This window comes from Typopeltis vanoorti, chromosome 10 (genome assembly GCF_054136105.1).
Source record: "Typopeltis vanoorti isolate ZY-2024b chromosome 10, IOZ_Tvanoo_1.0, whole genome shotgun sequence".
Lineage (NCBI taxonomy): Eukaryota > Metazoa > Arthropoda > Arachnida > Uropygi > Thelyphonidae > Typopeltis > Typopeltis vanoorti.
Genome location: NC_143558.1, coordinates 85,486,312 through 85,511,857, shown reverse-complemented (window position 1 = coordinate 85,511,857; position 25,546 = coordinate 85,486,312). Strand labels below are relative to the sequence as shown.

The window sequence follows — 25,546 nt, the reverse complement described above, 5'->3', positions numbered from 1 at the left end:
CAATCGAAGACTTTTCAAACTGAATTATTTTTTCAGGGAATCCTTCTTTCCATGTCATGATTAGTCTCCCTACCAAATTTGGTGACATTCTGGTTGTTAGATATACTACATAAGGCTCTGAATAGTGGAAGTTTAATTATGTCCACTCTGTATTTTTTTTTTTTTTTTTTTGTATTTTTATTTGCTTTTAATTGTCCAGAAATCCTGTTCTAGAGACTAAATATAGAACTTGTTCAGACCACTTCAGACTTCCAGTAAAATGGTGGTCTCAAACAATGAAATTCATCTCCCATCTAAAATTGCTATGGTTCAAAAGTAGGTATAATTTTGCAGATTGAAGATGGAAATGAACATCATTCAGATTGGAACTAAGACTGTATTTATTAATTACTGGATTACTTAATTACTTCAGTAATTATAAAATTGTAAAAAAGTAAAAACACTAATAAAATAAATTGCTAATTTTGTAACGTCCTATTGCGTACTTCTTCAGATTGAAGTACACAATAGGTCTGTATGTATCTTTTTTTTTATATATATTTATATTTACAAAAATATAGATACAACAAACCATGGGAATTTCAACTTCAAACTGTATTTGTGAAATGAATCAGGAAAGTTTTGGGAGGTTTGCCATTGGTTCATGTAACTTTTTTCTATTTGCTTTTTACAAATATTGTTTTAAGTAAGTAAAAATTTGGAGGGACATGGAAAAATATGTATGGCTTAGTAATGGATTCATAATCTTTGCAAATCATGCCTTCATTTTTTTGCATGCTATTTTGGATGTTTGATAGGAGGCACTCACATTCTTGGCATTGAAGTTCATCTGCCACCTAAATTAAAGTACTTTTATTCTTTGTCATGCATAAGAATAAGATTCCTATCATCAGTGGGATACAAACACAATTTTACTAAATTAATACCAGTAAGAGGGACCAAATTTCAGATGTAGAAACTCATGTAGTGTAAAGATATATATATGGATCCAAATATTTTAAAAATTTTAATGGCTTCTAACAGGCTTAAGAAAAGGTTAGTTTATTGTCAGTGCATTATTTTTCAGAATATTTTTATGTTACTTAATGTGAATCATTTCATGATTTCTATGTGCCTAAGTTTTTATTGTTTACATTGACATTTGTTGTTTTTGTCTTCATTGTTTTTATGTTATCAGCTTCAGCTTCTTTGTTAGCAACCCAAATATAGCAGAGAGCTGCTAACAAAGAAGCTGATTTCTTACTATTCTTCAGTACAATTCAAATTCAACCAGGCAAAACATGTTCTTCTGACTTTACAGAAATACAGAACATTACTTAGAAATTTTAAAGTAGCTAGAAATAATTTGAACATTCTTTATTATTATGCCAGTTTTAGATATTCTTAGTGCTTTTTAAATTTAAATATTTATTTATTCAGTATAAATGTCATTAACTATAGGTTCCAACAGAGTTTTTAGAACCATATATAATGCTCATGATGGGGGTGTATTTTCCGTTTGCTCTATGAAAGATGGCACTTTTCTTACTGGAGGAGGCAGAGACAGAAAAATTGCTGAGTGGGATCAGACCTTTGCCCTGACAGGAAGAGAAGCAAAAGTATGTTTATCATTTGAAAATATGAAGCTCAGTTGTGAATTAATATAAAAACAACAGAACTTGTTGTTGGACAGGTTTATAGCAAATGTTTTTTTCTCCTAGGTATTGTTTATTTATGGGTCAGCAATAATGCATATTTCAAATCACATATTTTCTTTTCCTTCCCAAGAAGGTATTGTTATTTTAAAATTACACAGTTGTGACAGAATCAGTGACTTCTTGCAAATGTCATTTCTGATTGATATATTCTATTTCTTGATGCCTGAAACATAAGCTGACCTAAGTGGCTGAGTGGACTAGCATCTCCACTTTGCAACAAAACAAACTAGCAGGGAGTAGGTTTGACACACACACACACAGTATGTGCATATATTATGCATATTGTATTCCATTGTTTCTCATTATATATATATATATATATATATTCATTTTAATATAAACTGACTAAAAAACCGAGAATTATAACAAATTGAGATTTATTTGAAACGCAACATGTTTCGTCGGAATTTACTTCATCAGGCGTTAAGAACTTAGAAAGCTATTATTAAAAGACACTGAAAACAAAACATTGAGACACTCTAAAGCTATACAATTATAAAGCTATAATATTCGACTGTAAATTACAGTTATTATGAACTTGAGCTATAGTCCGTGTTAAAGTTCTATTGTTGTACACTTGTGCATGTGTGGAACCACGTGATCTCCAGTATCTGATAGTAGAGCTGAAAGAGTCAGCCAAATTATAGCTGAGATTATGGTTCATATGAAGAGGGTCCAAGGTGATTTCTTTTGACTCGGCACGGCGACGTTCTACCTCATCATGGCACATATGTAGGTTTGAAGTTGTTGTCCAATTTACTTCATGTTGGCTGCTTTCGTTATTTGTGTTTATTGAAAACAGGACATGGCCTGATAGGGCAGTAGCTCTGGTTCTCTTGTAAGCAATGTCTCTCTGGTGTTCCTCGAGATGTAGGAGGATAGATTTCTCCGTTTGACCATAGTAAGGTTTACTACATTCGCATGTGACTTTGTATACACCTGGGAATTGTAGACGGTTGTGAGATTGTTTGTAGTTGCTGAAACTTGATCTTATTTTTGGAAGAGTCGAGAAGCACGTTTGTATGTTAAATTTCTTTAAGATTCTACTCAGTTTATTGGATAGTGTGCTGATATATGGCAAGGAGATATAACCTTTGGAGTCGTCCTGTGTCTCTACGTTGCTACTATGTTGATGATGGGATAATTGTTTGTTGATACTTTTTAAAGAGTAGCCATTGCTTTTAAAGGTCCATTTCAGATGTTGTAGTTCTTTTTTGTAGTTCTTCTTCATCTGACAGTACAGATCTTGCACGATTCGCAACAGTTGATATAATACCCAACTTTTGCACTGGATGGTGATGTGAGGACACATGCAAATATCTGTCCGTGTGTGTTGGCTTTCTAAATATAGAGACTTTTATTGATTCAGGCATCTTGGTGAGTTTAACATCTAGGAAACAGAGGGAACTATTTTCTTTAAACTCCATGGTCAATTTGATATCCTGATGGAGGTTGTTTAAGTGGTTGAGAAACCTGTGAAGATTCTCAATACTATGCTCCCATATGAGGAATATATCGTCCACATATCTAAGCCAAATTCTTGGTTTTAAACTAAAAGAGGAGATTGCCTTTTGTTCAAAATCCTCGAAAAAAATGTTGGCTAATATAGGAGAGAGTGGGCTTCCCATAGCTAATCCTTTGATCTGTTTATAAAGTTTACCCTCGAATTCAAAATAGCCAGAGTTTACACAGTGAGATAGCAGAGAGAACATTTTATTTGAAATCTTGTTCTTTAAAATATGGAGAACTTCCTGTGTCGGAATGTTGGTAAAGAGTGCTACCACGTCAAAGCTCACCATGATGTCAGAAGATTTGAGTTTTAAGTCCTTGATTTTAGAGACAAAATCTGTTGAGTTTTTAATATAAGAAGAAGATTTTCCTGCATAACCTTTTAACGATGACGCCAGATATTTGGATAACCTGTATGTGTGTGTATATATATATATAAAGAGAAACAATGGAATACAATATGCAGACCATTTCAGCAATACTCAGTAACATTTGACAACATTGGTTACAGGCAAATTCATTGAAAAACAGTTAATCGAAAGACAATTCATCAAAAAAGCAATTCGCCGAATGACAATTTAACGAATGGCAATTTGTCGAAAAGGCAATTCATCGAATGACGATTCATCGAAAAAACAATTCACCGAAAATTGTCAGATTTCTTGCAAACTATTGTTTAGAAAATGTTCACTAACAATGCGGAACGTTACTCATGATACAGTCAACATACGGAAGCGGTCATTGAAACGTAATAATTATTTTCTTGCATTTTAGAGCATTTAATATAAGTGTACATCCTGCTTCATTGTACAGTTAGCGATTTATCTGTAGGGAAGACAGGAGTACCACATGCACTTATCTCCCGAATAACCTCGAAAACATGTAATTGCAGTTAATAAGGGAAGGAATAGGCTAAGAAATTCGTTCTACCAAATTTTGTCACAATAAATCTAGTCGATTGAAATTAAAAATTTCATTAAATTTCATCCAGCCAGAGCGAAATTGCTAATATCATTTCGGAACTTCTTTACGGAAATGTTATGATAAAAGTGATCCATTACGAACTAAAACCGAATCGTGCATTTAGTTTCTTGTTCTGAAAACTTCTGCGAATTCTGCGAGTTATTGTAATACATAATTTCGACATTTTTCTTTGTAGCCCCGAATATAACTGAACTGAAAACTGGAAGGGTTCGACATTTTTTTGTAAAAGTTTCAAATACGGAATCCAAATAAAATTTTTTCATTAATAAATGTAATAAATAAATAAATTTACTGAACGTAAGTTAGTAGGCCTAATACTGAGATGACTAGGCTTTTCCTCCTGGAAATAGGCAAATCGGACAAGAAAGACAATAAGAATCCATATTGTTCTGTAATTATTCCTTAGTAAAGCAGCATTGCTATACCAACAATCATTATATTGAGGAGGAGGAAGAGGGAAAATGGTATTAATCATTAATATTACTACTACTACTAATAATAATAAATTGATTCTTTGATGTAAATATTTTTCACAATATAATAATAAAATATACAGGAATTCACAGTTAAAATATTGGAAAACTTGAAAAAAATTCATTCCTGAAGATTTTTCAATCATGTTTCACTTATTTACTCCTGTTTCTGTTATTTCTCAACGACAGGAGTGCCACATGCACTTATCTCCCGAATAACCTCGGAAGCAAGTAATTGCAGTTAATAAGGGAAGGAATAGGCTAAGAATACCGAAGAGTATATGTGTGGGTATATTTCTGGGTTTTGAGGAGGTGCAATGTGTTAAAAAAAAAAATAAAAGGTTAAAATATTCTCTAGGAAAGGAAAATAATAAAATAAGGAATGATGAATAAAGAGTCTTAAAAAACAAACCAGTAAACCTTTTAGAAGCATACTCATCTGGTATTATATTTAGATGAGCAGCGGTTGGAAGTCTTATTCGACTTTTGAAGGATGCCAGTGGTCGGCAGATCACAATTAGAAAACACAGTGCTAAAGGAAATTGGAATTGGGTTGAGTTGTTTTGAATTAAGGAAGAAGCAACTGGCCTTAAATCCCTGCGTGTTTTTCCAATTCGGTTCGCTTGTTTTTCGGCAAGAAAAAAACCAAGTTTCAGAGAGGAAAACCTTTCATCCTCGTATGAGACAGGCTAAGGGCCTTCAGGTTAAACGCCCTGATAAAGGCACTTGACATCCTTGGTAAATGTAGGATGTTGAAGTCCTTTTCAGCAGTTTCATTAAATGAGCTGTACAATTTTTCTCTTCTCGGTTTCTGCAGTTTTGTAGAAAATAAGTTTAGGATAGAGGACTTTTTTTTATACGTTCATGCCAAGTTTTATTGTAGTCTTCCATTTTCCAGAGATGAGATGTTTTTTAAAGTTGATTTTTCTGTTTTGGAATTTTCGAGTTGGTTCGAAAATATGGTTTAGTTTCTCGAACTGATTTTCCTTCAGTACCTCCTTCACTTCCTTCAGAGCTGCTGTAACAGTTTCACCTTTCTTGAGGTGAGGTAGGGATTACACTATCTATATCCTAAAAGACAATGGCAAGAACTTTCCCTGCTGACTGTTTGGTTCAAAACTTCTTTGGCTATGCAGAACCTTTGTGTCTCCACTCCATTGACTGTTGTTTGTTCTCTGGGTCATAGTGACGAAGCCATGTTTCATCAACGGTTAGAATATGAGCTAAAAAATTTCACGAGGATGAAATCCCTTTATGAAATGTTCTTTTAACATCTCAGCTATACCTGCCTCAGTGGATATCATTCACTGCAACCAGTATGCCCTGCCAAAAAATCGCTTTACGAACGAAGTAGGATAAATAGTAGTTATAAATAATAGGATAATAAAAAGATATATACTTCTCAAAATAATCAAAAAAAAAAAAAAAAAAAAATTGCACACACATCTTCGTCCCCACACGCCTTATAATTCATTTTTCGATGAATTGTGATTTTTCAATCAATTGCATTTCGATGAATTATCTTTTCGATTAACTGCTCATCGGTGAATTGCTTTTTCTGGAAATTGCCTTTCGATGAATTGCTTTTTCGATTAATTGTTGTTCGATAAACTGATTTTTGATGAATTGTTTATTCGGTGAATTGCTTTTTTGATGAATTGTTGTTCGATGAATTGTCTTTCAGTAAACTGTTTTTCGATGAACTCTCCAGATACCGACAATATCAGTGCACAGTCACAAAGCGCAAGTCAACAAGAACTTGACTTCCCAACTTCACTGTAGGTCTTACAGCTGGAAAATGGGATGACAAATATAGTCAGAGATATACATTAGATTTAGTGAGAGATATACAGGAGATTATTTTTTTAGCTATAATCTCTTGGATTTCTCAAAAATTGCATCGTGGATAATTGTGTTAACAGAGTTAGATTCCTAACTATTATAATGTGACTTCTGTACAATTTAAAGAAAATAAAGATCATTTTCAAACAAAATAGAAATCATTTAAAAAATGAGCAATTTTTGAAGGCAAATTAGTGAAGTTTAAATATATGTTATTGTCATTAGCATGATTCATCAGCTTAATTGATGCCTGTTAGTGTACCATTACCTATACTTGTCCTGTTGACTGAGTAGATAGCATACACACTTTCCAAGCAATAGGTCATAGGTTTGAAACCCACTTGTAAGCATGGATGTTGATAAATATCTTTAGGTGATAGATGAATTTCATTGCCTAGCATATGATTTTCTGCTTATTGGAAGCCTAAGTGGCTTGAAAAAGTTCCATGTTTGTTCTCAAGAATAAACACTTCATCTACATTACTAATGTACTGTAGTCCCCCCTCCCCCAAAAAAAGTCACATTATTTTAAATTTACATAAGACCAGATTTGTAACCATTCCATGTTGGGTGCCTGTTCATGGTGGAGAGAGACATCATAGTGATGGTATTGGCCGTTTTCATTTTTCATCTTTTGTCTACTCTTCTTGTATTATCTGCTCTACATTTCCTGAGTTATTTTTCCTGTTCTATTTTCCAGACTCATACACCATGCCACCATGTTTTTCATTCAGTTGAAAATTTAGATATGTGAATATTCAGGATCCTGGTAATCTGGGCCCTACTTTGGAAGGATAGCAAAAGCACTGGCAAATTTGATCCTAGTTAGGTCATCTAGGACCAAACTAGGATCAGTCATCTAGTGGACTTGTCTGCAAGTAAGTTCTACCCCATAGTCCAGGGACTGGGCTCATGGTTTGCTACAGTGCTGGTATAGTATCTGAGTAACCTGGTGTTCCATGTTCCACTTCTGAGCACAGTTGTTTCTTGCTGGATAGTGGGCATTCATATGTGGCTCTTTGAGTGGGGAACTCTGGTACTGAATTCTCCCATCATTTGAGAATCTTTCATCCTCATGTTTATTAGGGGGCACCCTAAGCAAGCTCCATTCCAGTAGAGAAACCATTTGTACATTACTTGATATCAGAGTCACTTGCAACATGCAAAGGTGAATATCTGATTGGGAAATTTTTATCCATTTTTATCTGTAAGGGTTTTTAAATTTGGGATTGCTCTGATTTAAAGATCAAGAGTGACAGCCATAAAAATAATTCTCATTCACTGTGGTGGTATCCTAGTACCAACCAGGAATATCATCCTTACATTTCTTCTTCTTTTCAGCCATTTTCTGTGCACTGCTGGATGAAGGCCTCCTCCAGTTCTTTCCACCTTTCTCTGTTCTTGGCAATAGTTGACTAATTTTCCCCAATTTAATTTGACAATTCATCACTCCACCTTCTTTTAGGACATCCTCAGCCTCATTTCCCTTCTTTTGGAATCCAGTTCATTAGTGTGGTGGTCTATCGCTCATCTTCTCTTCTGGACAGATGTCTGGCCCATTTCATTTTAGTCACTTATGGTGAAGAATGATGTCAGTGATGCGAGTCTGGTTTCTTATCCAGGTGTTTCGCTTCTTATCTTTTAATGTGATGCCTAGCATCAACCTCTCCATTTTTCTTTGAGTTGTTGTTAGTTTATTTGCCAGTGCTTTTGTTAGTGACCAAGTTTCACAACCATATGTGGTGACTGGAAGTATACTCTGGTTAAATGTCTTCCTTTTTAAACAGAGTGGGACATCATTGTTTTGAAAAATACTTTTCAATTTTATAAATGCACTCCAGGCAAGTTGAACTCTTCTATTTATTTCCTTTGGAGTCCACAGTTTAGATCAATGAGATGACCTAAGTATGTATATGAAGAGACTCGTTCCAAGAAATTGTTTTCTATTATTATATATTTTGGAGTTACAAAATGATTAAACATGATTTTAGTTTTTTCTCTGTTTATTTTTCGACTGACTATTCTGCTTTCATGATATAGGTCTTCTATCATTATATTAAGGTCTTCTGGAGTGTTTGCAAAAATTATGATATCATCTGCATATCTTAGGTGTATTAATTTTCTGTTATTAATTTTTATACCAAGATTTGTCCAGCTTATATTATTAAATATTTCTTGAAGGACTGCTGTACTTATTCAACAGAATTTTCTGTGAGAACAAATTTCCATAATCTTGGCAAAAAGGGCTATTGCCTTTCCAATGCCAGATAAGGATCTGAAATTACCATCCAATTGTTCTAACCAGCTTCTTGTGCAAAAACTTGGAAAAACATAACCAAAACATTGTTCTTTTGCAAACATCATTTCATGAGATAATGTAATCTGACTAGGATCATCCAATCATCCACTAGAGATCCTTCTTTAAAACATGAATACTTTATTGATTTTCTGTGACATGACTTGGAGATTTAGCATATTGATGCACTTGCATAACTTTTGTCTTAGAAGGGAACTTACCCTTCTTTATTAAAACTTTCTCTCTAACCAAGTCTTCCAAGTCTGAGTGGGATCAACCCTCTTTTGAACTTTTCCCTGCATGAGAGAGAGAGAGAGAGAGAGAGAGAGAGAGAGAAAGAAAGAAAGAAAGAAAGAGGGGTGGGGGTCCCACAAGTTTCTCTATTACATAGTGTCATGCTATTTGCTGTCAAACTTAGCTCAATAACAGAACTTTCTTACAGCTGTCCTAATGTCCTCCATATGGGTGATTTTACCATTTTTTGTCATTCTTGCAATAAAGTTCATAGAAAGATATTTGCAAGGTGTTGATTATCTTTCAAATTGGGTGTGTTTTCATGTGGGTTCAGATTTTCATGACAGAAAACTAATTATGTGTTTTTGTCACAAATGTGGTCTTCATACTGAATTTCATACTTCATTCAGACCCATTGCAAATATTAATCCCATTTGTAACAGAAGCAAGGTTTTTAGAGAATTCATAATTGACAAAGAATCTGATATTTCTACCCTATATTTCAGTTGAAAGTTGTCAAAGAAAGATGATCATCCTTGCACCCAAGATTCCACTTGTTGGGATTAATGTTTGTTGCTTTACTATGTCAAGCACTTATCAGATCAAGATTTCATTATGGGTCTCAAGTCTATGCTTCCACAAGAGAGCAGTACACTTTGATTTCTGGATCCAATCCACTATCTGTCTATTATGAGAATTGCAACTGGAGCATTTTGAACATCACCTGTTTCTGATCTTTACATTGAAGCAACTGAACCACATTTGTCACTTGGACGTCAGCAGCTGTCCTTGTTATGTGCAACCAGTCTGTGCGATACCCTTTTATTGGATCCTCTTATTTTCATTAGTGTTTATCAAATACCTTGCATTTGTGAATTATCTTATTTTGTGTAGACTTGCATGTTGTCATATGTCTGGAGAAACAGTCTCCAGAATAAATCTTTTTTTTTTTTTCAATGAAGAAAATCAGACCAAGAAGACTATGCAATTCAAACTAGCGAGTTTCCTGAAAGAAGCCACCCAAAAGTAGGCTCCTTTGAAGGTTCTGCTTTGAAGCAGGCTCAACCTTTGAAAGGAAATATGCTTTGCATTATGGGATACTAAGCCAATTGATGTGGAGTCAAAAGCCTTTATATACAAGTAGCCTAGTCATGAAGATACTTCATGCACAAATTTTGTTTACTTAAACTTGGATAAAGGATTAAACAAGAATATAATTTCTTGGCATGTTTAATTTATATTTAATTTAATGCCTAAAAGTGAATGTTTCTGTACAAACTGATTTACTGCTTGTTTTTATTGTATTGCTGTCTCCTTAGGGGTTAGTTTATCTTTACAAAGCATTGACCTATAATTACTTAGTTTTACAGATTGATTATGCGTATGTGTAAAACTATATTAATATATTATTATGAAATGAATAATGCTTAGCATATTTAAAACAAATAGATATATTTGTTGCTATATATTTCATCCTTGTTACAAGGCATAGAAACAGAGAATGAAAGAAATTGGTAAAAAGAAAGTGTTTCAAAATTGATGTGTCAGTTTTAAATTCTGCAAGAGTAGCATGTATTTGAAGGCTAAGCGAACAGCTGAAGAAATAAGCATAAACAAATATGATTATTTCTTCCTTGAAACATGTGAAATGCTATGATGCTGTCTGAATCTTAGGAACTCTGACTGAATGCCTAGCTCTGAGAAGTAATCACGATTAACTGCTCTTAGTTTTTTAATAATTTATGAATAACAGTTACCATAATCATTTTACTTTGAACTCTAAAAGTTTGCTCTTCCATTCACTTATCTGTGACTGAAACTCGAGTTAAACTCATGCTATTTGGCACATGGATTTTAAATGTTCTTTAACAATGTCTTTTATTCTTTCTCTAACAATGTTCTTGTAACAAGAATGAGATATATATGAGCAAATAAATCTGTATGTTTTACATGTGCTTACCATTCTTCATTTCTTAATAAGTCTGCAACACATTTTCTCTTAAAGATAGCACGAACATCAATTGTCTTACACCTGATTTTACATCAACCTTTCTGTAACTCCTTCAGTTCTAACTGCTTACTTTACAACTCAAGTATAAGTTAAACATTGCTGTATATAATGTTCTATTTATGCCACTTAATTATGCAACAGCTTTTACTTGGCACCTTATCATATGCTTTTACAGATGTCCTAAACTTAAGCATGAATCCTTTGTTTATAGATTTCTCAACTGTTTGTCTTAACATAAAAATGTGATCATAACAACCATTATTTTTCCCAAAACAAATTTCTTCATTTCCAGGTTTTTCTTCCATAATTTTTCTTAGCTTGCTTCTCAAGGTTAATGGGTTTGGAACCTCTTGTGTGTGTGAGGTTGATATATATAAACTTGCATATATCTTGGAACCACTTATCAAGAAAATTGGTTTGCATTTTTCACATAGCTTTATTTCTCTCGCTGTAGATGGATGCTAAAAGATTTGCTCTGATCAGTCAGGATCAGGAAAACAGGATTGGTCAGACCGAAGAAAGAAGTGTGGTATAGCAGCTAGAATAAAGAATGTTGGTGCTGGTAGAATACCTTCAAAGACACAGGAATTGTTATGTTTGTATTCAAATATTAAGGAGTATTCGAAATGAGCTGAGTTTATTGCATTGATTGAGTCAGTGTACGTAAAGATAATTGGTGTAAGTGAAACTTGGTTGTCTGAGGATGATGTGATGTTGGGAATAGAAATGGAAGGAATGTATAATTTTCCAGAAGAATAGGAATGTGAAAAGAGGTGGGGGAGTGCTGTTAATGATTACAGAATAATTGTATTCACAAAGTGTTGTAGTTGATACTGCATGCACAGATTTTGAATCTCTGTGGTGTGAAGCTGAAATTAACAGGCTAGTATATATATGCTGTTATAGATGAAATTCCACCAGAAATGCTCAAATATTGAGATATAAAAGTTTTACAGTGACTGCATTGCATAATTCAGAATGCCTGGTCAGAAGTTTGAATTCCAGATAATTGGAATAGAGCCCTCATAGTATCTATATCCATCTATAAAAAGGGAAAAAACTGAAATTTTGAGAATTACAGAGGTATTTCCCTACTGAGTGTTTCTCATAAGATTTATGCAAGTATACTGAAAAATTGTGGAAAGAAAACTCGGTGAAGAACAAGCTGGATTCAGACCAAATAGAGGTTGTCAGGATTAGATTTTCACTTTAAGACATAGTTGAAAAACCTTGGGATATAAGAAGGATTTGTATTCAAGTTTTGTTCATCTGGAAAAGGCATATGATAAGGTGCCAAGAGGAAATCTCTTTAAAATGCTACAGTTATATGGTGTAAATGGAACATTATATCGAGCAATACATAGTCTCTATTTAAGTTGTAAGTCAGTAGTTAGAATTGAAGGAGGTACAGGGAGGTGGTTTAAGGTAAAATCAGGTGTGCGACAAGGATGCACATTATACTTTATATTATACATTATACTTCTAAATAAATCCAGTGCAAATCTGCAAGATCTTTTTCAAGTTCTTGCTTTTTTCCTTTTACTTTGCATTGTCAAGGGTTTTCTATTCATTTAACTGCAACTGTACACAAGGATAAGGTGGTTAGCCCTATGCCTCCCAGTGTATCCTATGTCTGTAGAAATGGTGAGTTCTCAAGGCTGGTTTGCCTGCTTGCAGGATGAAAAACCCCAGATAAACTGGGGAGAAAAACCTTGCGATCCACACCCAAGATCGGCTAACTTGGCTATGACTGGGAACGATCCTAAGCTCCTCACATCAGCGACAGGAATCAAACCCAGGACGCTCCTTTCCCAGGTATATGGTCTGCAAGATTCCCTGACTAAATTGAATAACTGCTGTAATAAATTTGGTATGAAAATCAGAAATAAAAAGACAAAGACATCGAAAATAGGCAGAAACATTGAAAACATGAACTGTGTCCTGAATGGTGAACCTATAGAACAAGTAAAACGTTTCAGCTATTTAGGCACAATTTTTAGTGAAAATGGCAAATTAAATATGGATATATATATATATACAATACAATTAGTAAAGCTGGTATGATAGAAAGTCAGCTGAATAAATTTATATGGAATAGGAAAGAAATTAGTGAAAACACTAAATTAGCTTTTTACAAGACAGTGTTCAAACCAATTTTGACTTATGGATCTCTCATAGCCATAAGTTAAATAACACACTTGATCAAAGACTGGAGATCTCTGATATGAGAGTTCTAAGAAAGATTAGTGGAGTGAACAGATATCATCAATGGCAGGATCACATTAAAAATCAGGATGTGAGGAAAGAACTTGCCATTATTAGCATTCAAGAATGTGCCAGTAGAACTAAAGTGATATGTTCACTTAATCAAAACAGGAAAAGAAAGATTAAGCAAAACAAGTGTTCTTTGGCAGGAAAAAGACCCAGAGGAAGATGTAGATGGATTGATACAGTAAAACATGCTTTAAAAGACAAAAATAAGATCCGATAATGTTACAATCTTGACAGATAACAGATTAATTTGGAGAAAACTATTGACAGAAGTTAGTAATGGTGTAACTTTTTCATGTAGTACTATCATAATTATCCTGTACACTCCCCCCAGTGGGTACATGTCTGGAATTTGGTGATGATGATGAAACTTAGTTGTCTGAGGTTGATTTGATGTCGGCAATAGAAATGGAAGGATATGCAATTTTCCGGAAGGATAGGAAGGTGAAAATAGGAGGGGGAGGGGGAGGAACTGATAATGAGTGCAGAGGAGTTGTGTTTGCAAAGTGTGGAATTGTGCAGATTTTGAATCTGTGTGCTGCAAAGTTGAAATTAACAAGCCAGTATATATCTGTTAGGTTGGTGTTATAGGCCAGGGAATGTAGAGAATACTGATTGTGAAATGTTTAGGTAAATTAGTTGGGCATGTAAGAAAGGTGATCCTGATGGGAAACTTTCATTTACAGGAATATAGAATGGAAGGGGGTGATAATGTACATGAAGCAAAGTGAGTTTTTTGAATTTCTGAAAAATAAATATCACTATATATAAATAAATAGCACATATGACTGAAGCAACTAGTGGCTTTAATGTTTTGGATTTGGTAATAACTTCACACGATGTTGTTATTAATGAGGTATTAACACTGCCACCAGTTGGTGAGAGTGATCATGAGGTACTTGTTTGGGAAGTGGCAAAACAAGAAAAGGTTACTGCCAAAACAGATATATGTGGAAGTATAATGTGGGTGATTATGATTAATTACAGGAATATAGAATGGAAGGGGGAGATAGTGTACAGGAAGAAAGAAAGTGAGTTTGTTGAATTTCTGAAAGATAAATATCTTAGCAGTATGTGACTGAAGCAACCAGCATCAATATGTTGGGTAGATGATGTGCAGAAAAGATGTTAACAGTGCATGGAAATTCATAAAGCAGTATCTGACACAAATAATGTATAACTGTATGCATATCAATAGTTAAGCGAGTAAATAGAGTAGGAGTGAAATGGATCAACAGTGAAATCACTCAACCTGTGTTGAAAAAGAAAATGCTATGGAGGAGGTACAAGGCAGTTAGTAGCGATCGGATCCATAAAAGAGTATAAAGTGCAGACCTGGAAGGGTGACGAGTATGGTAAAGAGAGAAAAGGTGTAGTATGAGAGGAGATTGGCTGGTCAGGCCAAGGCTGATTCCAGGGAATTCATCTGCTATATGCAAACAAGAGAAAGAATAATTATGGCAAGTTGACACTAGTGGATAGTCATGACAGCAGAGTGTGACTGTTACAAAAGATATAGTGGAATTATTGAAAGAGCATTTTATTAGCATATATCATACTGGTGTAAATGATGCTGTGCAGTATATAGAAAGGAGGCAAGTATTAGAAGAATTGGAAGTGAAAGAATCAGAGGTATATCAATTCTTGATTGGGTTAGATGTTAATAAGGCTGTGGGAATGGATGACATATCACCACATATTCTTAAGGAATGTGCGTAACAGTCTATGTCCTTGACCTGATTATTTAATGAAAAACTTGCAGTTAAAAGAGCCTGTGTAGCTCAGTAGAAGTGGGGTTTGCACTCTACAGCGCTTGACCGCAAGAAGAAAGGATTTGGTGGTTCAAATCTAGTCGCCGACTAGAGGAACTTTTTCTAAGCCTTGTTTCGGCCGGTTCTCGAGTTAGTCGATCTCTGGCACGGGCTAGCGGGTTTTTTCTCCCGGAAATTCGGGTTATTCGTCCCGTAAACTCAAGAAAATCGACCATAGAACCCACACTATTTTCAGACATTAAAAATATCGTGTTAGGGTTAGAGACCACGAGATGGCGGCACTAGCTTGCCGCCTTCTTCACTGCGTACCGATGAATCAGTGATAGCCTTGGGCCAGCTATCTCTCTCTGATTGGTTACCAGTGGAGATTGAACTGCCCACTCAGTCTCCAAAAGTTAGATAGGGTAAACAGCCCCGCCTACTCCCTATTCGGGAACAACATAGGCGTTAGCTTAGCTGAAACTTGCAGTGGGTAAGGTTTCTAAGGAGTGGATAGTACCACTCCATAAGCATGCTTCTAGGAGAGAAATTTTGAATTATAGACTAGTCTATATAACGGCAATTGTAGTCAAGGTGTTGAATAGATTGGTTAGAACTAGAATACAAGATTGGGTTGATGGACATACTATTCTTTATGATGGTAAGTACAGATAAGGGTAGGTCTTGCTTTAGCAATCTACTTGCATTTTAGGATAAGGTGATGAGTGTGTTACACAGTGATATTCTTGAACTTGTTCAAAGTTGCAAAAGTTGCAAAAGTGTTTGATAGATTACTACATGATAATTTGGTGATAAGCAGAGGATGAAATGGTTAGTATATTGGTTAGATCGATCATTGATTGACTTTCTGAACAATACCAACATGTTGCGTATGATGGAGCAGTGTCTCAAAAAAGAGTAACCAATGGCATTCCCCAGGGCTCTGTTCTTGGGCTCCTGCTGTTTAACTGGTTTGTAAATGATATGTGGACTGACTGAGGGTCTTCGTTTGTTTGCTGATGATGCATAGTTGGGGAGAATTATAAGTAGTACTGATGATGTTAATTCCCTTCGGGAAGATTTGAATAGACTTTTGACCTAGACAGAGGAGCAGGGTTGTATTTTTAATATTAATACGTGCGAGGTATTGCATTTTGGAGTGCAGAAATATAAGGCTGTGTACTATGACAGTAGACTGAAGTTTAGTTATTTTAAAAATGTTGCAGAGACTGCACATTGTAGTGCTGCTATGATAAGAAGTACTCTAACATGTAAGGATAAGGAAGTAGTTGTGCTACTGTATAAAGCACTGGTCAGATCACACTTGGACTATTGTGCTCAGATTTGGTCACCTGGTTTCCACTGTGATGTGGAAACATTGGCAAGGGTCCAGAGAAGAGTGACTAAGATGATATCAGAACTCTGGAATGTTGGCTATGGAGAAAGAGAGAAATTGAAGAAATGTGGATTTGAAGAGTTTGGTGGATAGGAGGAAAAGAGGTGATATAATAGAGATGTTTAAGTTAGTGAGGGGGGTTTTATTGGATTAATCCAGAGGGGGATTATAAAAAGACTAGAAGGTGAGAGGGGATGAACCAGAGACCATCCCCGGAAGTTATGTAAGTGTGGTGAAGAGAGGTAAATAGGAGGAAAAGAATGAAGTTGATGTTCATTCAACTGACAACATATCTTATTAAAATACTTAAGGAATTGAACAACTTAGTCAAGAAATAAATTAAATTATACTTTAATAAATATTTCCGATATTTCGGCAACGTCACGTTGCCATCTTCTAAAGGAACTTACAAGATGGCAACATGACATTGCCGAAATATCGGATTTAGAACAAGAACTTAAAAGATGGCAACGTGACGTTGCTGAAATATCGGAAATATTTATTAAAGTATAATTTAATTTATATTCTTAACTATGTTGTTCAATTCCTTAAGGGTTTTAATAATGCATAACCAACGTATAAGCCTGTCTACGAGAATGATAACATATCTGTTGAAAGTCTTTTTCACTTGGTTATGCTGTAAATTAAAGATGCCAAGAAATTATATTCTTTTTCATCCTTTATCCAGGTGTAAGCAAACAAAGTATGCATGTGAAGTCATTTCACGACTGAGCTACTTGTATATAGAAGCTAATGACCTTTATTGAAGTCTCATCAGCACATCACTTATCTCACTGTGCATTCCCACTTGTCATTTTTGCTTACATTACTCTACTTGAAATTGCCCATTCAAGAAGTTTATCCTCGTGCTCACTGTTGAATGCTATAGCTTCTGGCTATTGAAAAAGCTAGTACTCTGTTGAGAAAGCTTATACATGGAAGAAATAGTTCTGCAAAATACATCAGGGATGATAAAGGCGACATGAAAATTAAAGGTAAAGATATTCTAGAAGTCTGGAGTAATTACATTGAAAGATTGCTAAATGAAACAAGCAGTGACAGCAAAGTGGTTGAAAACATTCAAGAAGAATACAGTCAGGAGTACAAATTAATACTTGATGTAAAAAAAAAAATGTAAAGCAACTGGAGTAGATGATATTTAACCAGTAATCAAATATAGCATAAAAGTTTTACAGTAGCTGTTGTGCATAATTCAGAAAGCCTGGTCAGATGGTTGAATTCTTCCAGATGATTGGAGTAGGGCTCTTGTATTATCATCTATAAAAAGGGAAATAAAATAATATGAATACAGATGAATTTCTCTGTTTAAGTATTCCTTGTAAAATTTATACAAGCATACTTGAGAAAAAGCAAGAAAACTTGTGGTAGGATACCCTGGAGAATAACAAGCTGGATTCAGGCCAACCAAATAGAGGTTGGGAGAATCTGATTTTCACTTGAAAACAGATAATTGAGAAAAATGGGAATGTAAAAGGATCTGTGTTTCAGTTTAGTGGGCATATGATAAGGAACCAAGAGAAAAGCTGTTCAAAATGTTACAATTATATGGTGTAAATGGGATATTATAATCATCAGTGCATAGTCTATATATGAATTGTAAGTCAGTAGTTATACTTATTGGTTGCTAAATTAGAAACTTTTATTTAATATCATGTTGGACCTCCTTTGGCAACTCCCAGTACTGATTCTCTTCAGTTCCTTGTGCGTAGATCAGTGAGATATGAGTCGGGAAGAGCCTTTAGTAAATGCTTTGGTCAGTTGCTTCACACAGGAGGTTCGTTGTCTGTACTGTACAGTAGAAGCCTTCTCAGATGGTGGCAATCTTATTCCTGTCTTAGGACCACAGTTACACCTCTTAGACAAGCAATCTGGGTTATTTTTTCCATTGATTAAACACCTGAAATATCTCACCTTTTGAGAAACCAGTCAGCTTTGCTGTTTTCAAAATTGTGGCTCCAGCCAGATGGGCACCCAACTTCCATCTGATCATTGGACATCAACAGCTGCCATATGGTCACTCAGATGCTTGGTCATGTGCTAAATTTATATGGAATAAGGGAGAAATTAGCCAGAACACTCACTAGCTGTAAAAAGACAGTGTTCAAACCAATTTTAACTTATCGCTCTGAGAGCTGAATTAGAATTAAAACAGTTGATCAAAGACTGGAAACCAGAGATGCGAGAGTTACAGAAAGACTTGGGATGTGAACAGATGGTATTAATGGCAGAATCATATTAAATATTGAGGATATTAGGAAGGAACTTCACTTTAATATTCAGGAATGTGTTAACTGAACTAATCTCAGGTTGTGTGGTCTCATGAACAGAATGCGTGAGGAAACATTAGCAAAATTAGCATTTTTTTTCTTCTTCTCAAGATGATAAGAAAAAGACCCAAAGGATGACCAAGTTCTGGTGGATTGATACAGTAAGAAGTTCCTTATTAGACCAAAATATATAAAATCTGATAATATTGAAGTACCGACAGATAAACAGATTGATTTGGAGGAAATTTGTCTAAAGACAGTTGGTAATAATGCATAAACTTTTCATGTAGTACTATCATAACTAAATCACTTGAGGAATTGACAACATAGATACGAATATAAATTAAATTACACTTTGTGTAATTTAATTTATATTCATATCAAGTGGTTGAAAACTCAAGTGATTTAGTAATGCATGACCAACGTATAAGCCTGTCTACGAAAAGTACTATCATAATATCTGATACATCCCTAAGGACACCTGCCAGGAATTTGATGATGATATGCTATAGCATTTTATTCCTTGCCCCTGATTATTGTTGCCAGAAGGTAGCATATCTTAGTTATTATTCAGCAGGATTTCACTTGTTTTTTTGTTCTTTGTCTCAGTAGCAACAATTATGCTGGCATAGTACTTCCCTAATTCAGCAGGATTTCGTTTGTTTTCGATATATATTCTTCTTATGTTTATATTGCGTATCTATAATTTTTCAGACATTGGATTTTTTTCAGTAGTTGACTTTTCATTGTTCACCCTTGTTTCCTGACAAAATAGCAGGGGCCTTGTTTAACTGTTTAGCATCTTAGCTGGCATGACATTTCATCATGTGTTATATCATCAGTTTTGTTTTGGGTTTAAGCCAGTAGATAATGAAATTTGGTCACTTAAGTTCCAAATTGTCAGACCATCCTCATGAATGGTCTGACAAAGTCTGACAACTAATGAGACCATCCTCATTAGTGTCTGAACTTTTCATGGTGTGATTATTATGTTAGGATTGGATATTGGGTCAGAAACCCTGGTCAATTCTCTATATTTCTTGCAGCTGTGCAGAGGTTTCCTTCCATTTACTTGGCATTGACCTAATAAATAATCCTCAGTAATAATATTGAAAATTAATTGATTAAGAAGCACACTCTCAATTCATAATTACCAGCCCTTGATGTATGAACTCATGATAAGCTATTAACAGCTGTGCAAATATGATTTTTTTTTTAAATTGAGACATATTATATCAAGAATATTTTCCAGTCTTGAGATTTAATACTTGTAGAAAAATTCATTACTTATAGACCAATCTTAAAATAGACATATATTTATTGAAGATTGGTCTCTAAATAAGAAAAAAATTTCACAGATTTTCCTGAATTACCTTTTGAAGTAGAGCCTGCTTTTGGATGGCTTCTTTCAGGAAACTAACTAATTTGAATTGCATGGTCTTCTTGGCCTGATTTTCCTCCTTGAAAAAAAATAAATGTGTTCTTAGCTATTTTTCCAGACACATGCCAACATGTGCAAGTCTACTCAAAATTAGATAGTTCACAAATGCAAGGTATATGATAAACACTGGTAAAGGAAAAAAGGATCCCATATATCTTTAGTGGGTGGCACATGGGAAGGCAGTTTTTGAAGAAAAATTTTTTTAAATTCCTCTAAGATTTCTTTATTGTAAAGGATAATTAATCTATTTCTTCATTCAATTGGATTGAATATTTATATTTGCTTTGAAGAGCAAATGGATTGAATTCTAGATGACATCCATTTCTTATAAATTAAATGGCAGCAGTGAGAATTGGCATTGGATATAACACCAATACATATTTTCACTACCTAATTGCATGCATAAAATTTGTAATAAACTGTATAACTGAGACTACTGTCTGAGTTATTTTGTTTTAATTATAGTGGTGTGACAATTTAATTATAGTGTCTGAAGATGTAGACATTTATTGGCTTTGATTTCTTAATACAGAGATGTATTCAATTGATTTTTGCAAAAAAATTTGTCAGTTCAATAAGCAAATGTGACCATACTTAAATGTGGACTATATATTTTTGCAACCATCACATAAATTATTTCCCTCACATAAAGCTTTGAACATTCTCTTTTATTTCTTGCACATGAACGTGGCTTATAGAAAGCAATTAATTTCTTAGATGTTCCCTACAGAAATGCCAAATGCTTTCAGAACATTGACCCTTAAACATGTTTACTGTTCACTAGTGCAGTTTCATTATTTACTGCACAACCTTGATACTTTCCACATCAAGTTATTTATGTTAACAAAATCGAGAAAATTCAGTACAAATTCCATAAATTGGTTTCATTCAGATCGAATATCTCATCACCTAACATTTGTTTAGTTCACCTTATAGTGTTGACTCAACTTTAGCCTATATGAAGTTGAGTCAACTTCATATAGTCTGGATGCAGATGTGCTCTTCACCACTATAACACATGAAATACTCTCATTTTACTCAGTTTTGCTTGTCACTTCACTGGAACTACTTTGCCATTTCTTTTCATAGGTATTATTACCTGTCAAATCTTAGTATGGCAAGAATTTTAGAAACCAGGAATGAGCATTTACATGTAATTGGCATTTTCCGTAACAATCAGTGCTCCATGATTCATTTCTTTCATATATATCTGGCTATCATAATGTGCTCCTTTCTTTTAGTGTTGCACAGTGATCAGCATTCATTTTAGAAATTATGGACTTTACAACCGTGTTATAAATAACTCTTTTAATTTCCCAACGTTTAGATCTTTATATTAAGATCATCATCTGGAGCATATACAAATATACAGTACAAGCGGAGTTACATTACATACAGTAAGCTAGAGAAACAATGATTTGATCACAGGTTATTCTACTGACATGACCTCTAGTGGAAAAAAAAATTACAAATTAATTAATTATTTAGAAACTACATCAAGCTAAATTCTATTTATGATAACATGAGAAAACATTCTTTCTTTAGATAGTTTTCTTTTGGTAACAATGATGTCCTATTTTTAGCATTACAATTGTTATTTTTGATTTAGGATCCTGGATTATCTACAGTCCTGTTTATAGTTACTCTTAGAGAGGAAGGTTCCGTGGGTCGAAGTGCCTTACATATGTTTTTGATTTTTAGACCATCATTATTGTTCAGATTAGGGTGGTTGATAATAATCTCACAGGTTTCCTTAAATTTGTTCATACCATGTTTTGGTGTGATGTAAACAACTGGTGCTTTTCCAGTCAATTCTATGTAAGGTGTTCAGGGGCATGATCAGAAAGGCCAGCTTCACCATAGTTATTATATTTAATGTGTCATTTATGTTCTTTTTGTCTGATAGGAATCGTGCATCTTGTTTCCCCTATATATGGTATGTTACAGTTGCAATAAATACGGTATACTCCAGGGTGGGCCAGCAGAGGGAGTTGGTCTTTGGATGAGTTGAGTAAGCTTTTTAATTTTGCAGGAGGTTTCAAGGTTGCTTTGAGGTTGTATTTTTGTAGTATTCTGTTTATTTTATCTGATGTTCCTTTAATGTAAGGAATGGTTATAGTTTTATTGTAGTCTGGTTTATCTTTGTTTTTTATTGAGGTCTTGTAGAGAATTTTGTTAATAGTTTTGGCTTGTAACCATTTTTTAGAAAAGTATTGCTGATAACTTTAAATTCGTCTTGCATGTTCATTGGAGCAGATCTTCAAAGCCCTGTTTTTTAGAGTATAAATGACACCTAGTTTTTGTGTTGGGTGGTGGTGGTAGGAGTTTATGTGTATATGTTGGCCAGTATGTGTCAGTCTCTGGTAAACAGTAAAGGAAAGATTGCCAGAAGGAAGACATGTGACAAGTGTATCTAGAAACGGAAGTGTGTTCTGTTTTTTCAATCTCAGTTGTGAACTGTATGCATTTGTGTTGTTTGTTTCAGTGGCTAGTGTCTGGTGGCCATGGGACCAGATCATGAAAACATCGTCAATTTATCTAAGCCAGACTTTGGGTTTTAAAGGAGAGGAATCTAAAGCATGTTGCTCAAAATGTTCCACATAAAAGTTAGCAATAGGGGGGGGGGGATAATGGCTGTGCCTTCTTTTTGTAGGTAGAAAGCATTTTGCCATACAAAATAACCAGAACGTAATACATGCGCAAAGAGTGCCGTGATATCTTGAGAGAATTTGTTCTGTAAAAGAAGGATTGTGTCATTGATTGGGACATTCGTAAAGAGGGCAGAGATCAAAACTTACTAATAAATTATCTTTTTCTAATGTCATGTCTTTGATTATTTAAAATAAAGAGCCAGTAGACTTCATTTCGGCGATGTAAACATTATTTAAATTAAGGGGATATTAAATCCCATGTGGGATTTAATATCCCCTTAATTTAGATAATGCTTTACATTGCCGAAATGAAGCCTATTGGCTCTTTATTTTAAATAATTTATGGGTGCACCTTTTTGACTACTCGTATAGCAGAGTATATAAGTTCTTTTCACTATACCCTTAGTATTATACTTTGGTCTTGCTACTCACTGATGAGATCTCAATAAAGATTGAAACCGATCTGGGTAGTGGCCTCCCACCATAATGTATGACATACATCTTCTAGGAGATTGGTTTTACATTATGAAAAATACGAAGAATAGCGATCAGAACTTTCTCCACCTTTGCTACGAGTTGCGCTAGTTTCTACTACGTACTTGAACTACATGCTTTAGCTTATGCTAGTAGTCGCCAATACGTTTATAGTTATTCAGCATGAAACTCTTTGATTCCAATCTTTGAGTTTCTTATTCGGTTTTAAAGCAATGTGGGATTTAATATCCCCTTAATTTAAATAATGTCTTTGATTATGTTTATGAAGTGTTGTGTGTTTCTGATATAGGAGGGAGGGGGGAATGACCTACCATCTCCTTGAGTGTTGCTGCTAATTTCTTGGCTAGGTGATAGCCCGAATTTGTTTGTGTGTTTTCAGTAGCCCGTAAATTCTCGGGGAACGAGTGTAGTGCAGAAGTAGTTTTTTGACCGTATCTTAGGGCCATGTAATAATTGATTTAAGTAGTGTCTCTGTTTTCTTTTTTATTCTATTGGTTGGGTCGTAGTTAACGAGTTGGTATGTATTATTGTCCGAAACTAGCAGATTCATTTTTTCTAAATTAGTGGTTCGGTTATTCTAAACCGAACACCCTCTTCTTCTTCTTTAACAGAAATCCAGAACTTGTCGAGGGATAGGTTAGTAAATCTCATCTTGAATATACAATCAGATTGCAGCCCACAAAGTTCTTCCTCTTCTCTTAAAGTCAAGTTCTCAGGATAAGCAGAAGATTCTGAGTATGGATCTCTCACCCAATCATACATTTGTGTTGGAAGGGACAGAAAATAATGTTCGATTTTTATCATCAGTTCTTCCAGGTGGGTTACAATAAGACTTGAAATTTGATGATATCTTTCTTTACTTTTAAGCCCCACCAGTAATTGAAACATATCAAGATTCCCTTTTGCAGCATGATTTTTCCAAAGATTCAGCCTTCTTTTAAATCCAAGAATCTTGTCACTTGAAGTTAATATATTTTCTCCGGGGCCCTGCTTGTGACTTGTTATTAGTCACAAGCTTGTTATTAGTTACTATTAGTGACTTGTTCAGCATATTAATGTAATGAAAAATGTCGGCTAAATAGGCTAGCATCTGCACCCACTTTTGATCTTCAAAACACTCAGCAAAATCTTGTTTATTGTTTTCTTGAAAATATCTTTGCAGTTCATCTTTTATCTCAAACACCCTATTTAGAACTTTTCCTCTACTTAGCCACCGATTTCTGTATAGAGCAAAAGATTTATATGCTCTTTGTTCAGGCACAGATTTTTAAACATTCTGTCTGGAGAATGTTTAAAAATCTTTTTTAAAAATTAAGAAAACTTTTTCTGTTGTAAAGAATTACCTAAGACAAGCAGAGGAATAGATATATTCAATATTTTATCCTCATATCTAAAAACAAAAGGTCTTTCTTGGAAGAACTGTATTGGCATCTGTACTGATGGTGCTCCATTCATGGTTGGCTCCATAAGAGGTTTTGTTTCTCATGTAAAAGAAGAAAATACTGATGTTGTCTCAACACACCGTTTTATTCACAGAGAAGTGTTGATGTCAAAATCTCTTGGAGATGAACTGAAAAAAGTTTTTGATGCCACAAAAATGGTTAATTTCATTAAACAAAGGCCAGTTCAATGAAATTAACCATTTTTGTGGCATCAAAAACTTTTTTCAGTTCATCTCCAAGAGATTTTGACATCAACACTTCTCTGTGAATAAAACGGTGTGTTGAGACAACATCAGTATTTTCTTCTTTTACATGAGAAACAAAACCTCTTATGGAGCCAACCATGAATGGAGCACCATCAGTACAGATGCCAATACAGTTCTTCCAAGAAAGACCTTTTGTTTTTAGATATGAGGATAAAATATTGAATATATCTATTCCTCTGCTTGTCTTAGGTAATTCTTTACAACAGAAAAAGTTTTCTTAAATTTCACCCTCATTAACAAATCTTACAAAAAGCTACAATGTAACAGTTATGGTAAGATCTGATGACTCGTCAACTTGGATGGAAAAACTGCTATTTTTCAGTTTATCACATAAAACTTCCTCGACGTCATTTGACATATCATGGATATGTCAACTTATTGTACTGTTTGAAAGTGTAATGTTTTCAATTTCTCATACTGCATCTTGTTCCAACATTTTACCCACTATAATTTTATATGCTGGCATTATTAGGTTCTCATCAACCGTGTGACTTTTCCT

General features: G+C 34.5%; 1 protein-coding gene across 5 annotated transcripts in view; it reads left to right on the top strand.

Moving 5' to 3' along the window:
* LOC150102559 (echinoderm microtubule-associated protein-like 2) overlaps nt 1-25,546 on the top strand; it is a 373,793-nt gene that overhangs the window by 249,758 nt on the left and 98,489 nt on the right. For all 5 annotated transcript variants that reach the window (XM_090399817.1, XM_090399820.1, XM_090399815.1 and 2 more), the window contains one exon: nt 1,441-1,598. In XM_090399817.1, coding sequence (XP_090255943.1) covers nt 1,441-1,598 — 158 coding nt within the window. The remainder of the gene's footprint in view (nt 1-1,440; nt 1,599-25,546) is intronic.